At 32.2% G+C, this 19,788-nt stretch overlaps 1 protein-coding gene across 1 annotated transcript in view; it reads left to right on the top strand.

Annotated features, from left to right (window-relative positions):
* The window catches only part of LOC126882893 (activated Cdc42 kinase Ack), an 88,374-nt gene that overhangs the window by 7,454 nt on the left and 61,132 nt on the right, over positions 1–19,788 (top strand). Inside the window, exons 4-5 of the mRNA XM_050647958.1 lie at positions 17,231–17,375; positions 18,234–18,456. Of these exons, the coding sequence (XP_050503915.1) occupies positions 17,231–17,375; positions 18,234–18,456 (368 nt within the window). The remainder of the gene's footprint in view (positions 1–17,230; positions 17,376–18,233; positions 18,457–19,788) is intronic.

The following is a 19,788-nucleotide window of genomic DNA, read 5'->3' as shown; positions in this document are numbered from 1 at the left end:
AAAATTGACCTGTTTCGGGTTTTTTTCTTAAATTAGCCGGTTTACGAAATAACGAATTTATTCCTTTCATTTGCACCATAATGTATACACATGCAACGGTGGAAAATAGTGTCGCGCACGCGTGATTAGAAATTAAAAACAAAGGAGTTTTGAATATTATATTGCAAAAAACTCTTCGGGATTTCATCAATCGATGTTTAAAGAGTATCTACCTACCTTGGCAACATTCAAATTTTTAGTTTTTCACATAGTTTTTGAGCGTTAAAAATGGCCGATATCGCAATTTTTCAATTTTTAATCGCTTATATGTCAAAAACTATCATTTTTAGAGAAAAATCACCAAAGACCTTTTCTGTTTGGAATGATCCAAAAAACCTAAAAAAAACTTTGTTCCATGCAAAAAAAATAATTTTAGGAAAAAAACAAAAAAAAAACGTTTAAAAAATTTTTGACCACCTTTTGGTCCTGGCAACATGCAAATTTGTTAAAAGGAGTCCTTTTTGAGTAAGATTGTGCAAAAAATCCGAATTAGAATATTTTTCCTAGCGGATGCGCAGTGGCTTTCTGGACTAACACTCAATGTGGGAATTGGAATCTAGAACTGAAAAATCATTAATATTTAATCCTCTATTTCCCTTATTTCGTTTAAAAATGTGAGCTGCTAAGCCATTTCAGCAACTGTGCCAAATTCTAACGACCGTTGTTGAAAATAAGTCACGGTTTCCCATGATTTTAATTGGGTAGCGTACTTGTTATGTTCTTCTTGTGGGCTTATTGTTAGAATTATAGAATTGACGACAGTTTCTTATTTAGTATTTATTGAATACAAACTCATTTATTACATTCGGATTATATCTGAAGAGCCCCCTCGACCTCTCTCTCAACTGTCCATCTCCGTTGCCATCTTCACTTCACCCTTCACACCATGTCACTAATGTTAAGGCAGGTTTACAAATATAAAGATCAGTTTACAACTTAACACTACATAACATGCCCCTTTTTTTTAATAAAAAAACTAAACTATCCATACAAATTAAATATACTTGCAATATTACATTGCCACATTACTATTCTGAAAATGAAAACCTTTTTGGTCTATTTACTATTCGACCACTCCTGGTACAAAATTGATTATTTACATTTTGTCTGTGTGTCCTATCTACGTTAACATTTGAATTGTTATAACTTTGAGTTGAAATCGGTGTATTGTTGTTCATATTTGGAATCTCATGCAAAGTGGAACTAGCTGCTGTACTATTTTCATGCTTAACTAACACTTCACTATCATGTCTACTAATTGTACTGGCAGGCTTTAATATGTGTTGTCTGTTCCTACGATAATGTACACCTTCAGGTGTTCTGACGACATATGATCTTGGAAAAGGACCTATTTCTATCACAGTAGCAGGTAACCACGGTGATGATGGAACCTTTTTATAAAATACATTTTCCCCAACAAACAGATTTGGTAGATTTCTTGCTGACCGATCGTGATATTCTTTTACTTTCCTTTCTTTTTCCTTCATGAATTTGCTATATTCATCTCTATCTATTGTTTTTGGTATGAGTATATTTTCACTAACTGGTAATTTCATTCTTAAATTACGTGACATTAATAACTGAGCTGGAGAATAACCACATTCTAATGTCGTATTTCTGTATTGCAATATTCCCTGATAAGGATCAGAGCCTGACTCTATACACTTGTTAAAAATATTCTTTACAGTCTGAACTGTTCTTTCTACCAAACCATTACTTTTTGGATAATAAGGACTAGAACTTTGATAAGAAATATCCCAATCTGCTAAAAATGACTGAAATTCTTTTGATGAGAATGGAGGACCATTATCAGACATTAAGATCAATGGTATTCCATGTCTCGCAAATATAGACTTCATTGTACTAATTACCTCTTTTGCTGAAGTATTATTTAAAGGTGCTATTTCAAAGTATTTGGAATAGTAATCTACTAATAATATATATGTGACTTTACTATAATAAAAAAAATCGACACCAATTTTCTGCCAAGGCAAAGTTGGTATTTCATGTAGTAATAGTTGTTCTGGACTATTTGATTTATGATATTTAATACATGCTGGACACTGTTCAACTTTATTCTTTATATCCATTGTCATGCCTGGCCAAAAAACCACTGTACGTGCTTGTCGAACACATTTTTCATATCCTAAATGACCTTCATGAATTATTTCTAATATGACTTGACGCAATGACTCAGGAATTACTATTTGGTTTCCTTTGAAGACTAGACCATCTACAACATGTATTTCATGACTAAAATTGTAATATGGTTTAATTTCTGTTTCCAGTTTATTTTTAGAACTTGGCCAACCTTCATTATAATATGTTATTAATGATTGTAAAACTCCATCAGTTTTGGTTGCTGCCTGTATTTCCATTAATTTCTTTGAAGACACAGCTAAATTGTTAACTAATAGACTTCCATGTATACGTAACTCTTCATCTCCACTATCAGTATTATCTGGACCTTCTACTGGTGCCCTACTTAATGTATCTGCGATGAAAAGAAATTTTCCTGGAGTATAACTAACTTCCAAATCATAAAGCTGTAAGTTTAGCATCATCCTTTGCAAACGTGCTGGAACCTCAGATAATGGTTTCTTAAAAAGACTGACTAATGGTTTGTGATCTGTTTCAACTTGTACTTTTCTACCATATATATATTGTTTAAATCTAGTACATCCGAACTGGATTGCATACAACTCTTTCTCTATTTGTGCGTAATTTGACTGAGACTGTGACAAAGATTTAGATGCATATGCTATAGGTTTTTTGTTTTGTAAAATTACTGCACCAACTGCAAACTTTGAACTATCAACTGATAATGTTAAAGGTAGATTGTTATCAAAATATGCTAGTACAGGCGTTTGACTAATAGTTTCTTTAAGCGACTCAAATTCTCTTCCATGCTCTTCTGTCCAATGAAAACTAATATTTTTTTTCAATAACAACCTTAAATTCTTTGTACGCTCTGCTAAATTATCTATGTACTCACCTAAATAATTAATCATTCCCAAAAATCTTCTAATATCAGCTACACAGTTAGGAATAGCCATTTGACAAATTGCACTCACCTTACTAGAATCTGGATATATGCCTTCTGCATTAAAAATGTGACCCAAATATTTAATATCTGACAATAGAAATTTACATTTATCCATATTGAATCTTAAATTGAATTGTTTTGCCCTCTCTAGTACTAGTTCTAGTATTTTATTGTGACCTTCCAAAGTTTCACTATAAATTAGAATATCATCTATATACAAACAGACTCCTTGTATGTCTCCGACTATTTCATTCATTACTTTATGAAAAATCTCAGGAGCGCAGCTTATACCGTAAGGTAATCTTGTAAATCTAAACCTTCCAAAGGGTGTATTAAATGTGCATAGCTTAGAACTCTCTAAATCTAATTGTATCATCCAAAACCCTGATTGTGCATCTAACGTTGAAAAATATTTTGCTTTTGCTAATTTTGACCTAATCTCATTAAATGTTGGTATGGGATAATGACATCTTTTTAAAGCCTTGTTTAAATTACGAGGATCCAGACAAACTCTCAAACTTTTATTATTTTTTTCGACTAAGACTATTGAATTTACCCATTCACTCGCTTCATTGACTTTTTCTATAACCCTCGTAGACAACATTCTGTTTAATTCTTCTTTTAATTTATCATGTAAAGAAAAAGGTATTCTTCTTGGCGGTTCTATTATAGGTTTAATATTTTTATCAACTTCTAAGTGACATATATTAGGTAGACAACCTAGACCAGTAAAAACTTCTTTATTTTTCTCTATGATAGACTCATGACTTACTAGACTAACTCTTTTAATTAATTTTAACTTTTGACAAGTATCTAGACCCAAAATTGTTTGACACTCCAAATTCACAACAATGAACTCAATACTTTCTAACCTATTCTCAATTTCACATAACAAATTTACTTTTCCTGCTACAGGTATCACATCGTTTGAAAAAGACTTTAAATTTATACATGTAGGTACTAGTTCTAACTTTTCTACATTAACCTCATTAAAAATTTTTATTGACATAACATTAGCTTGTGCACCTGTATCTAAATAACATAATACATTTATTTTATTGATTCTGACTACAATTGACCAATTCTGATTAATACTGTTCTGACTAATTGTTTTAATAACAAAAGATGAATCATTTCCATTATTAGATGGTTGTTCTGTATTTTCTCTTAAATTTATATTATTTACTCTTTTAGTTAAACAACATCTTGCATAATGACCTTGTTTATTACAAAAATAACAAATAGCTACTAGTGCTGGACATTTATTTCTATGGTTTTCACCACATCTTTGACAAACCTTTCTTACCACTTGGTTATTTTCATTATTCCTATCCTGATTTGCATATAAATTATTTCTTGATCTAAAATTAAAGTTCTGACTCGTTACCTGACTTTGATTGTTTGTAGCATCTACGTTATACTGTTGATTATCATTTCTCCAACTTGGACCTGGGACTTCATTCCTATACCTCGAACGATTTGAATTGTGACTCTTGTAACCGTTATTTTGGTAATCATTTGGACCTGGATCATCTTTATTCTTCTCGACTTTGTATACCACTGCTTCTGAATTTTTATTTAACTGCTGTACTTGCATTTGAGTTGTTATTATATTTTGAGCAATTTGTAATACCTTTTCTGTCTTCAGATCTGCTTCTTGCAATAGTTTTTGCTTAATTGAGTGGTGTTTAGGATTTAAACCAATAATGAACATGTCACATACCAAACTTTCTTTCAAATCTCCTAATTCACATGTTAAACTCAAATTTTTTAAACTTGTCATGAAATCTTCAATGGTTTCACCATCTTTCTGTACTCTAGTAAGAAAATAATGTCTTTCTACTGTTAAATTCTTCTTCGGGTTACAATATTTTTCAAATTTTTCTACTACTTCTTTAAATGTTACTGTATCCATGTTAACCTCAAATGACTTATAAATATTTCTTGCCTCTATACCAATGTAATGTAATAATAGAGCTACCTTTCTCGCATCATTTTCTTCCTCTAAACCTGTAGCCCTCAAAAATATTTTAAAATTCATGCACCATTGTTCCCAGTTGAAAGCTAAATTTCCATCCATCGACAAAGGTTGAATTTCATTGCCTACTATGTTACTTTTTATTTTTACAAGGACAGGTTGGTTCTGCTCTGCTGCATCTTGTTCTGCCATGGTTAATCTTTTTCTCTTTGACTGCTTTTTATTAAATTTCTTAACACTGGCCACGTGTTGTTAGGTTATGTTACGACTTTTTCTTTTGACTATTGTAACGACTCTTCGATATTTTACTTAACTTTTTACTTCTGACACCATGTTATGTTCTTCTTGTGGGCTTATTGTTAGAATTATAGAATTGACGACAGTTTCTTATTTAGTATTTATTGAATACAAACTCATTTATTACATTCGGATTATATCTGAAGAGCCCCCTCGACCTCTCTCTCAACTGTCCATCTCCGTTGCCATCTTCACTTCACCCTTCACACCATGTCACTAATGTTAAGGCAGGTTTACAAATATAAAGATCAGTTTACAACTTAACACTACATAACAGTACTGACGCTAACGAATCCTATAAGTTGAAGAATCCCTAAGATTTTGTAGCACTCGTGAGTTAAACTCTGTTGCAGTAAGTTGAGTCGTTCCAGTCATGTGGTGAACGTTAGTTATTTTATAATGGACCAGCCTGGATTCTACAGGGTGTTGTGAAAATTGAGAAAAAACCCAGTTTGATTGGTACACCCGGTATACAATGAAAATTTACCTGTCTAGCAACAATATTATTACAGCAATTTTTCTAAAGAATAAGGCTATAACATATTAAAAAAAAGAATGTGTGTGTGTACTTTGTACGCACGTAAGAAGTTATACTTCTATTATATGATTTCAACGAAATAAATATACTTTCAACAGGTTATTTGTATTTTATTTAAAGATTAAACTAATTTTTACTTACTACTTTCCAAAATGTTTTATTAAAACAATACCAAAAATAAAAAAAATATAGAAAACACACGGATTCGAACCGGGGACCTCTCGATCTCCGGTCACACGCTCTACCACTGAGATATATTACTTTTGCTTTACTGCTACAAACAACTTGCTATTTGCTACTGTCAAATTTAATAGACCAAGTGAAGTATACAAAGATAGTTTAAATATACTTACTATTATTATAAAATATCTTATTCTCGAGGAAAAGACAAATCCAAAGACACAAAAATTATAATAAATATATTTACTAAAAACACTAATAATATATTCTTTTCACGCACACCTTATTTGCGCTACATAACTTAAAAGATGTAGCGACTAATACCATACTGTCGGTGTGCGCATGCGCCAGGGAATGTAAAAATTCACCCTCGTGCCTAAAGAAGTATAATTTCAAAAATTACTTAAATCGGATAACAGGTTTAGGAGATACGAGACATCAAAAATGACTAATTTTTTGGGGTGCCCGTTTTCGTGCCGGTCAGTGTATATTTTAATTAATGTAGAATGTGAATTAGCTGGAGAACATTAAAAAAAGGAAAAGGCAAATTATATTCAAAGACAAATAGAGTAATATTTAATTGATTAACCTTTATCTGTAAGAATATGTTTTATATAATGTTTTACTTCCTAAAGAATTCTCTTGTTTTTTTTTTAATAAAGATAAAAAAGTAAACATATTTTTACTCCTTAATTTAAAGTGACACTTTTGTTTAAAAGAAACTGATAACCTTTATAATTAATAATAATTAAATTAGCGTGCTATTAAATAATTCATTATGTACACATTTAAAATGTGTTCCTGTGATTATCAGAAATGAATACTAATAGGAATATTCACAAATAAGCAGACATTGCTGTGTTGTAATTTATATTAACTAATAAAACATGTAACATTCATTTGGAGAATACTAATAAAAAAACCGTGAAGGTTAAATAAATATTTTTTGTAAACTGTTAATATATTATTTTTGTCTACATACTAACTTCATTCATTTTGGATTTTATTGGTTTAACCAAGTATTTAATTATTGGAAGTACCAAACAATATTACTAAGGAATGTGAATATCAATTTTAATGTCGAATCTAGGATCTGTTATAATAAACAAGGCAATGTTTATGACGCAAATTCAGTATTTCCAAGTATTTATGTAATGAATTTTAAAAATATCTATTAACTGCAAAAATATTTATATAAAATATTTTTTTTTCGGGTTTTGTAATACTACTGATCATAATGTTGTTCTGAAGCTATTTCCTTGTGTCATTTTTATAATTAACTATTTAGATGGGAAATAAGCCACAAGTAAATTGAAAAAAATAATATTATTAACGTTTCGACGCCGAAATCGGGTGTCGTTGTCAAAATACAAAATACTACTAAATTAAACAAAAATGTTGTTGCTTAGTAAAATATTCTTCAAATAATTTATTTAATCTGACTCATTTATATCGGCAATTCAGACATATATTATTATACATTTTAAAGTCGAAAACTTTAAAATGATATTGCCAATATTTATGAGTTGCGTTCCTGGGACGACTTTACTGAAAGATAGTTCATTCGATTATATGAAATCAACCCCAACCCAAGAATATCCGCCACAAACATATCATAGCATGTGATCTGTCTTTAAAAAGACAACCAAATGCAACGGTGACAGTAAAATTCTCGCGTTATTAATTATAAACGATGACAATCTCGATGTCGGGATAGTATCACGAGGTTTTTTCCTGGTTTTCCCTCGTGATTTACTATGGAATCTCTAACGCGAGAATTTTACTGTCACCGTTGCATTTGGTTGTCTTTTTAAAGACAGATCACATGCTATGATATTTTTGTGACGGATATTCTTGGGTTGGGGTTGATTTCATGTAATCGAATGAACTATCTTTCAGTAAAGTCGTCCCAGGAACGCAACTCATAAATATTGGCAATATCATTTTAAAGTCTTCGACTTTAAAATGTATAATATATCTATATGTCTGAATTGCCGATATAAATGAGTCAGATTAAACAAATTATTAGAAGAATTTTTTACTAAGCAACAACATTTTTGTTTAATTTAGTAGTATTTTGTATTTTGACAACGACACCCGATTTGGTCGTCGAAACGTTAATAAAATTATTTTTGTCAATTTAATTGTGGCTTATTTCCCATCTAAATAGTTAACTACTGATCTTATAATCTTATAGTAGGTTTACTTTGTTGTCAGATTGTCCGTTTTTTCTGGACATATGATGGCTGACTGACCTAATTGAAGTTGGCAATGGGGGATTCCCTGGGTCCTGTATTGTTTAAATCGAACCGACAACAACAGGTGTATGTTTTCAAAAAACTGATAGTGTGTAAAAGCTTTATTAAAAATTAGCTAAGTACTTTCAGCATATTAAAATGCCATTATCAGAGCTTTCGTCTCGTAGGTATAAATACCTCCAAAAGAAGAGTAATTGTTGACCAACACATTACAATATTTAAAATTGGCCCAGGGCTAAGTCTCTGGTCATGGGTAAAAAACCCTTAAAATATATAAATTATCACAGAGTACTACACAATGGTTATCATTTTAAAATGGCAATTTAAAATGGTAGCCTACTTGATACGATCCATGCAATTTAACCGGTTTGGAATGCTTAGTTTAGAAATAATAGCTGATTAAATCTAAAATGACATTTTTATAATTTATAAATAGTGCCTTTTTTTAAATAAATCTAAAAGTATTCATAATATGAAAAATGTTTCAAATCTTAATTTTAGGATTTTTTTTTACTGAAAACTATGATTTTTTTGTTTTTTGTATCATAAATACTTTTAGGTTAATTTAAGAAAAATGCACTTGTTTTTTTAATTATAAAAATGTCATTTTAGATTTAATCAACTATTTTTTCTAAACTAATCATTCCAAACCGGCCAAATCACATGGATCGTATCAATTATATCTAAATAAGGTTAATTTTAAGTGAAAAGCTTTTCATTTCTATTAGGATTGTATTGACGAGGGTTTAATTGTTGCATTTCAAAAAGAAAAAAGCAGAGAGCGACTTTATTTTCGTCATAAGTCAGTCAGTTCTTATGAAAAAAAAAACTTTTGTCAGAGCTCATTTGAAAGGTTGTTTAATGAGCTTTAAAATATGTCTCTTAAGTTTTCCCAAAAAATTACACCAAATTCGAGTTATTTGAGATTGAAGGTTCTTCATTTCGAAGTTCTTCGAAAATAACCATCCTTAAAAGAGCAATAACTCAGTCGTTATTTACATAGGTGTTTCCGACACAATTCTCTTTGTTTTTTTATTATCCACAATTTTGTTCTTAACGATTTTTTCTATAAAACTAATTTTTTTTTAAATGTATAAACATTCTCAATTTCTTTGCAACACGAAAATGCAGCAGCTGCATAATACTATGGTCAAATCTGAGAGTGCAGGAAGAGTCTATACCGGTTTCGGGGGTTGTTTCCCCCTCATCAGTAGTCCCATATCCTTCTCTCTCAGATTCTTCCACATATTCCACATACCACACTCTCTTCATGCAACTATAACTTCTGATTTGCTTACGATAAAAGCCTGGTCTGACTCTAATTTACTCTCTTTTAACGTGAATAAGACAGTACCATTATCCTATAAAAGTGCTCTTCAACCCCTGCTTGTTAATAACAGCCAGATCTCTACCGTTGATTCTGTAAAATTTCTTGGTATTTTTTTAGACAGCAACCTCAAATGGTCCCTTCATATCGATTTGTTAAGTAAGAAACTCGCCTCAGCCTGCTATGCTATAAGATCTGTTTCGAAAGAACTCAATTTAGCATCTTCTAAACTAACATATTTTTCTTTGTTCGAGTCTCATCTTCGATATGGTCTTCCTTTTTGGGGTTCTAGTACAGCTGCCCAATTAGATGTTATTTTTAAATTACAAAAAAGAGCAATAAGGTATCTGTTTGGCCTCAGAAGAACAACACATTGCAGAAGTTACTTCAAAGATCACGGCATTTTAACCCTTACATCTTTATATATTTTAGAAACTGTTTGCTTAATTCGTAAACACATGCATGTCTTTCCAGCAAGGCCTCGTCATGACTACTCCACCAGAAATTCAAATTTTGATGTCTATTTACCGATCCCGTTAGTTAGTAAAGTTAGTAAAGAGTAGTGATGTTGAAAAAGTAACTATTCGTTACAAAGTACTCGTTACTTACGAATACCGAAAGTAACGATTATTATACAGAGAGGCAAATCGTTACTTTGATTACTCTGATTACCTACTTCGTTACTTCGTACCAATCTTATCAGAGCTAGTAACGACCATTGTATCTACTTTGATTACTCTGATTACTTCGTTACTTCATACCAATCGTATTAGAGCGAGTAACGACTATTGTATCTACTTTGATTACTTTGATTACTCTGATTACTTCGTACGAATCGTATCAGAGCGACTAATGACTATTATATCTACTTTGATTACCCTGATTACTTCGTACCAATCGTAACAGAGCGAGTAACGACTATTGTATCTACTTTGATTACTTTGATTACTCTGAATAGGTACTACGTACTTCGTGAAGGTCGTTATTATATCGGAATACCTATACAAAATACCTACCTGCTGAGAAATACGATTCTCGATATGATTACCGGTACTCAAATACAAAAGTAACAAAAGTAATCATAGTAATCAAAGTAACGAATACTATAAATGATTACTTTATACAAAAGTAACGATTTGTAACGAATACTCGAAAGTAACTATAATCAACATCACTAGTAAAGAGTTAGTAAAGAAATCTATATTATATTCCGCAAAAAAACTATACAACCATCTTCCTTTACAACTCAAATCTGCAACATCTTTCCCCAAGTTCCGTAAAATGACAAAAGTTCATCTATCTAAAAGACCATGTTATTCAGTAGAAGAGTTTCTTAATGACTAACTAAGAAATTACAGTAATGTACAAGTAACCAAACTTATCTATATTTGGGTGTCACATGCAGCAGCTTAAACTTATTAGTTCCTATGTCTATAACTAGTTTACTTTGTTGTACTTATATTCACTTTGCAATTTCTATAAATTGTTGCAATATATCGATTTTGTTTTTTTTCTTTACTTTATTAACTTATATTTTGTATTTATGTATATTTTTTTTATATTGACGATTTATCAAATTTCAGAAAATTGTATTTGTTATTGTTATTGTTAGATGTTATTTATTTAATTTTTTTCTGACTTTAATTAAGCTTTGTCCATAAAATTTGTATTTTCAGTGACAATAAAGCATATTTCTATTCTATTCTATCAGTAGTCCCATATCCTCCTCTCTCAGATTCTTCCACATACCACACTTTGGGCCTTTCCGAATTGCAAAGAAAGAAATGTCACGATGAACTAGGGCCATCTACCGAAAAACAAAGTAAGTTATCAATCGAAGTAGCACAGAAAACGACAATAAATATCGTCTCCATACCACCAGATCGACAACAGGTGGAATACTTTCTTTGGTTACACCTCCTGAGATTTTCAAAATTTATAAATCATGGCCCAATCATGGAAAGGCCCAAAATGTGGTACGTGGAAGAATCTGAGAGAGGAGGATATGGGACTACTGATGAGGAGAAAACAACCCCCGAAACCGGTATAGACTCTTCCTGCACTCTCAGATTTGACCATAGTATTATGCAGCTGCTGCATTTTCGTGTTGCAAAGAAATTGAGAATGTTTATACATTTTTAATTCATTTACTCTTTTGTTTGAGTATTAAGGAATCTTTCTTGTTGGAGTTTTTACCACGCTGAGCAGATGAGTTGTGAATTATTTAAAATTCGCTCATCTTAATTTCCTCGGCATCCTGTATGATTTATAAAATTTGAAAATCTCAGGAGGTGTAACCAAAGAAAGTATTCCACCTGTTATCAATCTGGTGGTATGGGAACGATATTTATTTTCGTTTTCTGTGCTACTTCGATTGATAACTTACTTTGTTTAAATTTTTTTAAGTTATTCACGAAAAACGTTTATAAAACGTGAGTTTTCCAATGAAAAATGCATAGTTTCAATCGCAACAACTTACTTTGTTTAAATTTTTTTAAGTTATTCACGAAAAACGTTTATAAAACGTGAGTTTTCCAATGAAAAATGCATAGTTTCAATCGCAACAACTTGAAAAGTATCAATTTTGCAAAAAAAAAATTATAGAACAAAATTTACTCAGAATTGGTCACTCTATCGATTTCCATAGTTATTTTGATTGAAGAATTTTCATTCCCTAGATAGAGTTGTTTTCACCCCCAGGTTTCGCGGTTCGGCATAGGGTAGATTTTGAAGAAGAGGGTCAACCGATTTTAAATCCAAATTTTCATGAAAATCGGTGTTGATTCTCAAAATTCCACGGTTTTATAGTTCTTTACTGCTGATGAGTGGTCTAGAACTGTTAAAAATATTTTTTTCAGTTCATCTGTAATGCACTATATAATGTTGATTAATGCTAAGAATAAATTAATAATCAGATCTTATGTACTTATTAATACCGACAATAATAATTAAATTTTACCATATAAAAGTTATGCACAGTATTAGATCATTTCTGACGCAAGCAGGAATTTTCAAATTCCAACGAAATTGCATACACCATTTATTATTTCTAACAATAGTCTGCTATTCGAGTGGGAAAATGAAAATCTCTAGAGATATAATCAAATGTCTGGTGTCTGGTATATCATTTACGTTCGTTACTGTTGTTTCTTTTACATCATTCTTAGAATAAAATGGTCTTGCCTTTTTGGGCTTATTTTATACAATATTATGAATAAATAAAGACAAAATTGAACAGTATAACAAAAGTCCTGATGTTTTCATAATATTAAATAATTTACGAGGGGAATTCATAAAGTGATGCATGAAACATATGCCTTACAACTAAACAAATTCCGCCAGAGTCATGGAGCAACGCACAAGGATTATCTTGAATAATAAGAGATGTCGAATGAACATGAATAATTACCGACCAATTAGCCTTTTACTACACCCATACAAAATAACTAAAGGTTATACCAAATAGATTAACAAATTAATTAGAATTTTACCAAGCACCCGAACAGGCTGGATTCCGCAAGGGATACAACAGTACAATTGACCATCTTCAGTCAATACCCACATAGAAAAATTCACGGAATATAAAATTCCACTTCAGTTGGCATTTGTTGACTTTAATATAGCTTTCGATTCCGTGGATCAATGGCTATCTTTCATACACTAGATAACGCCAGAATAGACTCCCGATATAAAAAAGCTCTTAGAAAACGTTTACAGGAAAGCAACATTTAAAGTTAAACTAACCGAAAACTTGAAAATGGCAAACTTGAAATTAATGCAGCATTAATGAGAAGAGGAGTCAGACAGAGAGACACAATATCGCCAATAATTAACTAATAAGTTATTTGCACTTGCTTTGGAGGAGGAGGATATAAAAACTGGAATGGGAAAGAAAGTTTTAACATCGATGGGCGCTACTTAAATCACTTGCGATTTGCAGACGATATGGTACTAATTAGCACTTGTAAACTGGGAACTGTTTAGAACAGCTAACGTAGTTGATGAATTATTATCATTATTGGACGATAAAGAAACGTACAACTGAAAATTTAGATTTTATACATTCGAATTGGAAGGCTTCGAGCCTGGTCAGAAAACTTAGTGATGTATTTGCACTAACAAACAACATTTCAAGCTGTTACTCCAGACCAAATAGCTGCTAGTGTAACGTTTACGTTTTTTGCGTGTAGAATATAATGCGATACCACCTTATTTACGTTTCCTTGTAATTTTTATCGACACTTGCGAGTTGAAGATGATGTGAATCCACATCAAGTTGAGTTCCCAAAACCCTGATAAATTTCCTTCACACCGATAAAACACATAAAGACACTGTGTGTTTTAAGGCCATGGGTACATAATTCGCAAATATTTTACGGCTATCCCTACTTTTTCTGTCTTTACACGGCAAATTACGTGTAGTAAAATTCACACTGGTATGGATATGTAAACATTACTAGAATGTCATTCTACTTGAAAATGTCATCATTAACTTAAAGAGATGGCTTTTGAATGTTCTTGGATAACTGTTATTTGTATAATTGCAAATTATTAATTCAGTTAATAAATGTGATTATTTCATTCATAGGAGATTCTGACCAATAGAAAGCTACAGACATGCAAATTAAGGTGATAATTTTTGATAATCTCCCGTCGTTAAGCATATTACGTCAGATGCCCTTCGTTGCTACGAAAAAATACATTCAGTGACATTAATGACAAATGTTTTAAAAATTATAAAAGTGATGACTTTCAACCGTCAAATACATATTTATAACAACTGTGTGTTTAATTTCACTAATTGGTACTTACATATATAAATTACAATACAATTTTGGTTTTGAACAGTTTTATTCATGAAATAATCGCAACAAATTGCACTCGAACTCTAAAATTAATATAGAATTTTAGAGCTCTTGTGCAATTACTACTGATAATTTTTTCACTAACTATGTATCCAGTGATTGTAATAATTTATATGTACAACAAAATCTAATACTTAATTGAGAAAAGAGGAAAAGTGTTAAAGTGATTTTTTACTAATATATTGTTACTATGGAACGCTTACAATTTTGAACATCTTTAACAACAAAATACTTGGATCACAGAATATATTATCCTGATGTATTCGCTGCTTGGATCTTCCACAAATAATACACACTAAATAACTTTTTATTAAGTTCACGTCTTAAATCAATTACTTATCAAATACACTATATATCAATATTATTTAATCAACAACTCAAAATATTCCCGATGCCATGTCAAATATTTAAAATTGTCACTGATTGTCAATGTCTGACTGACAATATGCTGACAATATTCTATTCGACTGAGTGCGTTGTAAGACAAAGATAGATTTGGAAAATATTACCACGGATATGGTGTTCATTTTTTCGAATCCTGAAAAAAATAAAATATATTTTTAAAAAATTTAAACGCAGAATGAAAGACTAAATTATTACCGAGGGCCGAAAGTCCCTTAGAATAAATAAAAAGTTTATTTTGAATGAGATATTTAAAATTAAAAGTCACACTAAATTTTCTGTTAGTTTTTCACTTCTGTAACTTATTAAAATAAACATTATAGGAGTTCTCAGGGACTTTTGGCCCTCACTAATAACGTAATCTTTCATTCTGCGTTTAAATTTTATCAAAAATACTTATTAGTTTTCTCAGGATTGGAAAAAAATGAATCCCCATTTGAATAGCATTGCAGCCGAAAATACGTACCCATCCTCTTAACTCTTATAGCTGATAAGTCTCAAGTATTAAGGGTTTTGTGGAAATATCTCTTCATTTTCTCACCGATTTTAATTACTAAGCGTCACTCTATACGGTGGGTATAAATCGGAGCATTCGTCTCAAACACACCCTTGTTTTTAGTCTATCCTGTCAGTCTATCATCCGTGTGAGATGCATTGCGACGTCGAAGTATTGTCCGTGTGTATTAAGTAGTGGAGTGAACTCATAATTGAAATTATTGAAATTATTTATTAATATCATTATTTATTCATTTAACATCTTTTATGGCAACATCAGCCCAATCCGCAGAATTACGCCCACATCTCTTCCGACTGAGCAACGTATCCTTCGTATCGCCAGTGTAAGCGATTGGATCTTTCCATCTTCAGTCATTCCTTATTCCATCTAAGGATAATATCGTCCTGATCCCTCTGGTTCAGCCTTCATGATCTATTATCCATCCGATCGTTATACCAGAATCAACGATTTAAAACCAGGCAAAGCTCACGGATTTAATGGACTGCACAATGGCAAACCAAATAACCAGAGACCTTTAGACCCGTATAGTTACTGAGCTGTGCCTATAAACTTTTCGAGAAACTTATTTTTAATAGAATCATCATCATAAGTGGCTCGACAATCCGTTGTGGATTTTGGTATGCTCACAAAGAAGTCGCCACTCCTGTAGATTCCTGGCAACTTCCCTCCATCTTTTGACTCTTAGAATCTTTAGGTCTTCTTCCACATCATCAATCCATCTTCTTCATGGTTGTCCTCTACTTCTTGTGCCCTCTGGTTTTGAAAATGTTAATCTCGTCGTGTATTCGTGATCTGACTTCCTAGCAATGTGTTTAGTCCATCTAAGTCTCTGCACTTTAACGAATTTCACAATATATGAATCGGTGTATAACTGATATAGTTCAAAGTTGTATCTTCAACTTCTTCTTTAAGAAGTTCCATCTTCTATCGAAGGTTGGAAATCATCATGGCAATGCGGACCCTGTTAACTGCCGCTCTAAGTAGCTCTGCACTAGTGCATTCGAACCATTCCCGTAAGTTCTTAAGCCAGGATGTTTGTTCATAACAAGTTGTAATAATGAGTATTTTTGCCCTCTCATCACATGTCCCAAGTACTCAAGTTTGCGTCTTTTGTCTTTTTTTTTTGTATCTTCGACGCCTTAGCCCATTTTCATTTACGGCCCCAAAAATCTTTCTAAGAATTGTTTTCTCAAAAATACCAAGAAGTCTATCATCATTTTGAGATAAGGTCTACGTTTCAGCCCCATAAATCAAAACCGGTCTTATTAAGGTCTTGTATATATTGAGCTTTACTGCATGTTTTATATTTTTATTTTTTAAATGTTTCTGGAGACCATGAACAGTTCTGTTCGCTATTGCTATACATGCAAGATATGTGAATTCTTTGACTTGCTAGATCTCTTTGATCAAAGGTATGGTTGTTGATTTGAATTCTCTGTTGGATATTTCTGGAGTTTTTAGAAACCCTGCTTATAGTAATATTTGGTTTTTTTGGAAAAAATCCCCGCAGAGCAAGCAAGTTTTAGGCCCAATTGAACTTGCTGCGATCAAATACTGGCACTAACAACTTATATGTATAGAAGCTGGCTTTCAGCATTGTCTCAAAGTATCAGCGGTATTTATTGACCTGGCAGCAGCTCATGCCATAGTTTGGAGAGAAGACTCTTACAAGTCACTCGTTGCAAAACAACTACCGGATTTATGTATTAATTATATTTTGTATTAAAATTAACGTAAATCTATTACCGATATTTGTGCTAAAAGCATAAATTTTACTTTTTAGGTGAGTGGTTGAGTCCAAATGGCAAATCTATTCCAGTTGCTGTAAAAGTGCTCAAAGCGGATGCTTTAAGTCAACCAGGAATCTTCGAGGACTTTATAAAGGAAGTTCAAGCAATGCATGTTCTAAGTCATCAGAATTTAATCAGGTATTGTTTAAAAATTCATAAATATGTAAAATTATTCAAATTAAATTAAGGTGATAAATTAGTCACAGAAAAACAATATTTCCAGAACTGCTCAATGAATCGTTGAATTATGTCTTTAAGTACACCAGGAGGAATATATGTATAGTGGAACCTCGATAAGTCGGATTAATCGAGACCGCGGCCGATCCGGGTTATCGAAAATCCGGGTTAGCCGGAGAATATGGTAAAAATTAATAAAATACGGTACTCTTACAGATAAACTTAATTATTATAATTGCCAAAAAAATGAAGTACTTACGTCCAGTACATCTAAATTACGTACAGTTGTATACATTCATGTTTATTTCTTAGTAAACAAAACTCAGTCAAAGTGACAACATTTTTATTTTATCTGATGAAAATCGATCCGGGTTAGCCGAACTTCCGTGTTATCGGAGGCCGACTTATCGGGGTTCCACTGTACTTGAAAAATTAAATAGCAAAGCTGAAAATAAATAGATTTGAGGTAAAACGAGGACTATGACAAACAAATCAAAATCTCGACCACAATATGATTTAAAAGAGTATACAAATCTAATGTGTTTTTTTGTGACAATTGAATGTACACTAGGTTTTTTCTATTCGGAATAGATTGAAAAAAATGGGAAATGAACTCGGATTGTCTAGAATTCTAAAGAAGAAGGACTATAACCCTTAACGTTTAATTGGAAGTCTGTCTCCCGATTAAACATAACTCTGTCGCCGTTACGAATTGTCCGTTACCATTTGTGTGGTTACGAACTGTTGCGTTACAAGATGCCTTGTCACGATAAACATAATGTTTAAGTATAACAAATAATACAATAGTTTATTTTTTAGGTTATATGGAGTAGTTCTTTCTCAGCCGATGATGATGGTAACGGAACTAGCTCCTTTAGGCTCTCTATTAGATTTTTTAAGGAAACAATGCCAGCATACTCCCGTTCCCATGCTCTGCGAATATGCGACTCAGGTAGCAAACGGTATGGCTTACCTGGAAAATAAAAGGTTTCTGCATAGGGATCTTGCATGTAGAAATGTTTTGCTATCAGCCGTGGATAAAGTAAGTATAAGTTACATGGTGAATAATCGTTTAATAAAAGTTTTTAAACCTACGTTGTACAACCTACCGAATCTTTTTCTCATAGGCATCTTTCAGTGCGTCACAGTTTTTCGATTTCTTTCTAACGCATTAAATTGTATGTGACAGAAAAAGAGGCACGTCGGTGATTACAGACACTTATAACATTTATTCTAGTTGTCGATAGATGGCGCTATAATAAAAAAAAAGATATTCACGAATTATATATCTACGAATATAATCTGTACAATTTATAAGACTATACAAATCAAAGAAAATACCATTTTATAAATGCAATAAACACAATTGATTTGTTTTTATGCCAAATGGCAAATAAAATGTGACAACTGTCAGATTTAACTAAAATGTCATGTTAAAATAAATGTTATAAATGTGTATTATCACGGACTTACCTTTTTATCTATCTTTATTTAACGTATTCACCATTGGCCTGAGCACAACCATCCCTTGGATTAACGAGAACAAGGATTCCTTGTTCCCAGGATTCCTGTGGCCCTAAGGAGACCCAGTCCCTCACAGAGTCCTTCATTTCGTCGTCCGAGTTAAAGCACTTCCCTCTGAGATGTTTTTTTTTAGGGGACTAAACACATGGAAATCGCAGGGCGACATGTCCGGGCTGTAGTGGGCATGGTCAAGCTGCTCCTACCTGAAATTGATCATTTCCGCTTACCTAGCCAAGTCTTGGTTCATCAACCAAGCTCTCTTAGCCCAGTCGGGATAGCATTTGACCTTTCATGCCGAGCTGCTGCAAATTTTATTTTTCTAATCTTTAGGGGGGGGGTCAGTAGTAGTGTAAATTTAAAATCTCGACTGAATTCCGCCGTTGCGTCAGCCGCCATCTTGATTTTAAACGAGAACCGTTTTTGCTCAATATCTCCGCCATTTTCAACTTTCCGACAAAAAGTGTGGGAACTGAAATTGTTGAAAATGCGATTTTCTATAATTTCATTAAGTGTAATTTTTTCGTGTGGTTTATATTTTCCGAGTTATGGGGGAAAATAGTGACAATTAGAGCATAATTATTGAATTGTCTCGTTTATTATTAGTTTCACAAGTAACAAAAATGTACCTATACAAAAATGAAGAGAATTAAATTTTATACAATTTTTACATCAGACATATTCGCTGTTGAAGTCTCATTTCTTAGTTGCCTGTCACCTCTTGTAACATAATGACCTAATTGTTACCTATTGACCCACTTACCACGTGTGGGAGTCATATGTTGCCCTAGGGCCGTAGCCATAGGATTTTTATCCATCCTTTGGATTTTGCTATGTTGGCATCAATATAAGA

This window comes from Diabrotica virgifera, chromosome 4 (assembly GCF_917563875.1).
Source record: "Diabrotica virgifera virgifera chromosome 4, PGI_DIABVI_V3a".
Lineage (NCBI taxonomy): Eukaryota > Metazoa > Arthropoda > Insecta > Coleoptera > Chrysomelidae > Diabrotica > Diabrotica virgifera.
Note: the sequence above shows the minus strand (reverse complement) of the source record. Positions and strands in the feature narration are given on the sequence as shown.